At 45.6% G+C, this 6,000-nt stretch overlaps 1 protein-coding gene across 1 annotated transcript; it reads left to right on the top strand.

Moving 5' to 3' along the window:
- The first annotated feature begins 264 nt into the window (after positions 1 to 264).
- On the top strand, positions 265 to 2,704 carry RTP3 (receptor transporter protein 3). Its single transcript, XM_004283961.3, has 2 exons — positions 265 to 483; positions 1,944 to 2,704. The coding sequence occupies exons 1-2, from the start codon at positions 329 to 331 to the stop codon at positions 2,644 to 2,646; spliced, it is 858 nt and encodes a 285-aa protein (XP_004284009.1). The 5' UTR covers positions 265 to 328; the 3' UTR covers positions 2,647 to 2,704.
- The last annotated feature ends 3,296 nt before the right edge of the window (positions 2,705 to 6,000 follow it).

Genomic DNA, 6,000 nt, shown 5'->3' with positions numbered 1-6,000 from the left:
GGTGGGCAAATAGCAGAGCCAGGCTGAGATCCACCCGTCCTGACACGGAGTCCAGGGCCCTCCTTTGGTAATACTTTGCTGGATGAAGCCATGCATTCCGTGTCTTTCGAAATTCCCTGTGGAGCCTAGTGCTGTTCTCAGAACCTGGAGCCAGCATCAACTGACCTTTGGTCCTTGGGGCAAAGACCTGGTCCATGAGCCCAGTCCAGGGACATAAAGGGAGAGTGGGTCTGAACCCTTGCTCTCTAAAGTGGGAAACCTCTGTCCTGCTCCAGATCCGTCAGAGCCCGGGAGACACTGTCGCACCCAGCTCACGGGGACAGCAGCGATGCATCAGGACATGGAGGCGTGGAAGCAGGTGTTCCAGGAATTAATCCGGGAGGTGAAACCATGGCACACGTGGAAACTGACACGAGACAAAAGCCTTCTTCCTAACATCCTGAAGCCAGGGTGGACACAATACCAGCAGTGGACCTATGCCAGGTGAGTAGGGAATGCGATAGCAATATTCCAGAAAATTCTTGCTTATTTCTTACGGTGTACACTCGTTACTTGTCTTGTTGTGCTCATGCTTGTAAATTGAAGATTACAGGAAGCAAGGTGCCCTTGATCCAAGACGTTTTGGCTTCATTAAAAATTTTTCCTTTTTACATTGAACCGCAAAACCATAGCAGGACTGCGCTAATGCCCAGATACAGAGAAAACAGGCTGCGAGGGGTGAGGGTGAGAAGCAGTGAGGAAAAGAGAAGGGGAGGAGGGGAGGCTATTTCCCTCAACCGCAGGAGAGTTGGACGAGCAGGACCCAGGGCTCATGCTCCCTGCATTGGGAGACCTAGGGTCCAACACAGAGTCCGTGGGGAGAGGCCCTGTGTGCTGAGGAGAAGCGTCAGGGAGGGGGCAGAGGACGGGGAGAGCTGAGCAACACACAGCAACCTTACCCCTCTCTACTCCAAGCTGATGGAGTCTTTTTAAAATAGGACCCTCAGAAGTCATCCAGAGTCTCACCCTCTCTTTTCCAGTTGGGAAAGCAGAGCCCCAAGGATTGAGGGTGGGAGGCTGGGACTCTAGCTCGGGACTGGGGCCGTGCTCATTGCCTGCCCACCAACCCCTCGCCAGGAGAGGGTCCGGGCAGAGGAAGCAGAGCTCTCTTCTCCTGGTGGCGCGTGGTTTTCCCAGGCCAAGAGCATGGGAGCAGAGTCTCAGCTCATTTCTCCCAGTTCTGGAGGCTGGAAGTCCAAGATCAAGGTGCCAGCTGCTCTTCTGAGCCACAGGCTTCTCCTTGTGTCCTCACATGGCAGAAGGAGCTAGGGCGCTCTGTGGGATCGCTATTATAAGGGGACTAATCCCATTCCCAAGGGCTCCACCCTCACAACCTAATCACCTCCCCAAGGCTCCACTTTCTAACACCATCACCTTCAACGTTAGGATCCCAACATGGGAATTTGCGGGGGGACACAAACATTCAGACTATAGCACTTATCCACACCCACTTGTATCTATTTTTGGATTTCAGTTCAGGGTTCTTGGGGCTGTTGCACTTGTAGCCTTTGACCCACTTAAATCTACATTTGAAGAAGCCTTGATTTGGGGTCAAGAGACTGGAGTTCCAGTCCTGCCTCTTCCACTCACTGGGTCTCTGGGCGTGACAAGTTCCCAGCGTGTGCCTCATCTCTAAAATGATCACACCGGACTTCGAATTTGCCCAAGATTCCTTCCAGCTCTGATGGCTTGTGATTTGCTGTTTTCATGGCAGACACATCTGTGGGTCACAGAGCATGCTGGTGGTACAATGGAGATAGGAACAAGGGGCTCGGGATTTCTTCCCCACTAATCCATGACCCGGATCAAATCATGTTTCTGTGTGTCCCTCCGGCACAGCCCACAACTGGGCCATACTGGGCCATACTGGGCCAAGCTGAGGGTCTTGTCTTCTTTCTCCACAGGTTCCAGTGCTCCTCATGCTCTCGAAATTGGGCCTCTGCCCAAGTTCAGGTCCTTTTCCACATGCACTGGAGTGAGGGGGAATCCAGGGGCCGGGTGAAGATGAGGGTCTTTGCCCAAAGATGTCAGAAGTGCTCCCAGCCTTCGTTTGAGGTTCCCAAGTTTACAGAAGGGAACATCTCAAGGATCCTGAACAACCTGGTGTTGCACATTCTGAAGAAGTGCTATAGAGAAGGATTTACGCTGGTGGAGATTCCTATGATCAAGGAAATCTCTCCTGAAGGGCCACATGACAGTGACAATTGCGAGGCATGTCTGCAGGGCTTCTGTGTGCAGAGTGAGTTAGGTCTGGCCATGTGGTCACCAGTATCCCCATTACCTCCCACAATAAGCTCCCCCATCCTCGGGATCACCACCGAAAAACCTTCTCCCACGAGGAGTAGCACCAGAGGGGATGCAGTGAAGAAAAAGAAGGTATTACCCAGACAGTCGTTTCCTGAGACCACACAAGCTGAGAGCCTCCCCATTTCCTGGAGCCCGAGAGCAAACACCAACTTCCAGGCAGAGAGAAGAGACCAGAACTCCTTCAACAATTGCACTTTCTCTTCCCACACAGCCCAGCGTACCAGGAGCTTAGGCATGACCTGCTGCTGCTGTCTCATGCTAATAATCATCATTGTAATTGTGGTAAAAACCACTATCTGAGCCTGGAAAGCATGATGTTGAGTTTATCAGACACACAGTCATCTATTGTATAATCCCATTGATGCAAAATATTCAGAATAGGTAAATCTAGAGATGGCAAGTAGATTTGTGGCTGCCAAACAAGGGACTGGAGGGAGAGGGGAAGTGGGGAGCAACTATTTAATCTGTATGGGTTTTTTGGGGGGGTGATGAAAGTATTTTAGAGGTGATGGTTGCACAACACTGTGAATGCACCAAATGCCATTTATTTGTTCATTTTAAGATGGTTAATTTAATATAAATTTCACCTCAATTTAATAAAAAAAGAATGCTGCAATTTCATTCATTCTCTAGAGAACTGAGACTGAGGCGTTTATGGCTCACAGAACAGTTTGGAAATCTTAGGAAACCCGGGGGCCCTCTCCCCAGACGATTTTGCACAGACCTTCTGATGTCAATCTGTGGAGGCGTTTGCTGTCCAAAGCATTAGTCTGAAAAGCCGGGTTCTAGAGCAGTGGTCTCCACCGAGGAGCTACACGCAGCTGAGGGCTGAGGCAGGACCATCTGCCAAGGTGGGGAGATATCCTTACAACTCCATTTAATTTTTGTTTGTACTTAACTATCTCTTGTCACATGTTTTATCATGTATGTTAATATATTAGTAGAATGGTATAGTGATATGATAAATAAATACACACCCATTTGGAGTGGGTGTTCAGTTTCTCATTGACAGGGTTGCAAAATCAAAAACATCGTTACGGGGGACCCTGTTCTGAAGGACCAAGGGTGGAAGTCTGTCCATGGATTCTCACCAGGATTCTGAAACCAAGTTGCTTTCTATACAAGTTTTCTATTCTGATTAATGAGAATAATTTTAAGACTCATTCTCACATCTTTTTTATCTAGAAATAGGAATCCTTCCGTATATGTAGCTAAAATGAAAGCAGTAGTCATTTACAGCAAATGCTCCTTTTCACTCGCCCTTGTCTCCTTCTCCATCTGCCTGCCTCTCTCATCAATGACAGTGGTTACTGAAAGCACAGGCTGCTCAAGCTGGGACAGTCTCTAGAACTTTTTCATTTTGCAAAACTGAAACTCTGTAGCCATTAAACAACAACTCCCCTTTTCTCCCTCCCCCTAGGCCCTGCTAACTATCATTCTTCTTCCTGTTTGTATGAACCTGCCTACTTTAGATACCTCATACATGTGGAATTATATAGTATTCGTCTTCTGGTAACTGGCTTATTTCACTTAGCATAATGTCCTCAAGGTTCATCCATGTTGTAGCATGTGACAGGATTCCCTTCCTTTTGGGGGCTGAACAATATTCCACTGTATGTGTGTACCACACTTTGTTTATCCAGCCATCCATTGATAGACGCTTGGGTTGCTTCCACCTTTTGGCTGTTGTGAGTAGTGCTGCTATGAACATGGGTGTACAAACATCTCTCTGAGACTCTGCTTGCAACTCTTTTGGCTATATACTCAGAAGTGGAACTGCAAGATCATATGGTAATTCTACTTTAATTTTTTGAGCAACTGCCATGATGTTTTCTACAGCAGCTGCACCATTTTACAGTCCCACCATAAGGATTCCAATTTCCTCACATTCTAACCAACACTTATTTTCTGGTTTTTTTTATATAATAGTCATATCAATGGGTGTAAGGTGATATCTCATAGTGCCTTCGATTTGCATTTCTAGAAAATGCAATTTTTTATGATGTAAGTTTACACTTTCAAGGCAATATCAGGAATAATATTTGTACAACTCAGCACAGAGATAACTATTGGGAACACAACAGAAATGTGTAGCTAAATTCTTCACAGACTTGCTATTCATGTTCAAACGTTGAAGCATAGTCTACATATCTGTATTAGGCAACACATGCCTAAGAAACAAACATCTAAGAGAAAAGAGGGTGCCCCAGCAGCCCATAAATAGCTGGAAGCTGAGTGACCAGTGAGGTGGGGAAGGCATGCTGGGTCATTAATATAAAAAGGGGTCCTTAGTGGAAAGCAAATCATAAAATATTAAAGTGGGGATCAGCCTTAGAAATTGTCTTCTCCAACTCTATTTTTTGCAGGTGGGGAAAATGAGGCTCACCCAAAGTGAAGTGATTTTTCCCAGGATTATACAGTGCATTTGTGAAAGCGCTGGCCTTGCAATCCTGGCTCCGAGTTCCAATGTTGACTATCGACCCCTTCAGGAGGTTACAAAATATGTTCAGAAAGTCACAAAAATAAACATGCTCTAAGTGAGAACCAGGGACTTCCCCGGTGGTCCAGTGGCTAAGGCTCTGCACTCCCGATGCAGGCGGCCCAAGTTCGACCCCTGGTTAGGGAACTAGATCCCACGTGCCGCAACCAAGAGTTCGCATGCTGCAACTAAAGACCTCACATGCCGCAACTAAAGACCTCTCATGCCGCAATGAAGATTGAAGATCCCGCGTGCTGCAACTAAGACCTGGTGCAGTTAAATAAATAAACAAATAAATATTTTTTTTAAAAAATCAGTGATGGAATTTAAAAAAAAAAAGTGAGAACCAGATCTTGTTTTGGACCACTTCATTGCCCATACCTGGGGTTACAGGAGCTACCTGGGGTTGACCAGTCACAACTGAAATTAGATTCTAGTGTAGCAGCTGATTACTAAAGACTGAAGTCCTAGCCCCAGACAGTGTCCATCCTTCCCTCAAAGCCACAGCTCTACTGGTGCAAGCTCAGCCTTGGGTCCTCTTTGTCTCCCTGGTGAATTTTACAATCAAGGCAAGTTCATCTATTTAACATCATATCTTCTTTGGTCCCATTACCAGTGTTTAGCTGCTTTCTTTCCTAAGAATTATGAGTGGTGCTAAGGCCCAATACTCAACTATAATTTGCTTCCTCTGTAATTTATATTATGCTGCAATAAAATGACATAAGCATCTCAATTTCTCACTCTGATGAAACAACTGGAGACTCTAAGCAGAGATTTGAGCTGCCTATTAACACTGCAGTTTGGTATCATTTCAAGTGTTAAAGCTTCGATTTAATTTCCTAATTTTTAGAAATAAATCCAATATACATACCATAAAATAAGCATTTACACCTACATACACTACAGAACGATAACTAAGAAAACATACAGATGACCAAAAGCACACGAAAAGATACTCAACATCACTAATTATTAGAGAAATACAAATCAAAACTACAATGAGGTATCACCTCATACCGGTCAGAATGGCCATCATCAAAAAGTCTACAAACAATAAATGCTGGAGAGGGCATGGAGAAAAGGGAACCATCCTACACTGTTGGGGAGAATGTAAATTGGTACAACCACTATGGAGAATAGTATGGAGGTTCCTTGAAAAACCAAAAATAGAACTA

This window comes from Orcinus orca, chromosome 10 (genome assembly GCF_937001465.1).
Source record: "Orcinus orca chromosome 10, mOrcOrc1.1, whole genome shotgun sequence".
Lineage (NCBI taxonomy): Eukaryota > Metazoa > Chordata > Mammalia > Artiodactyla > Delphinidae > Orcinus > Orcinus orca.
This window is presented reverse-complemented; position numbering and strand designations above follow the sequence as displayed.

What these genes read in the sequence shown, in the direction of transcription:
- RTP3 (XM_004283961.3), top strand. Translation starts at nt 329, where the DNA reads ATGCATCAGGACATGGAGGCGTGGAAGCAGGTGTTCCAGGAATTAATC. An exon ending in CAGCAGTGGACCTATGCCAG is followed by an intron (nt 484 to 1,943) that starts GTGAGTAGGGAA and finishes CTTTCTCCACAG; the next exon opens with GTTCCAGTGCTCCTCATGCT.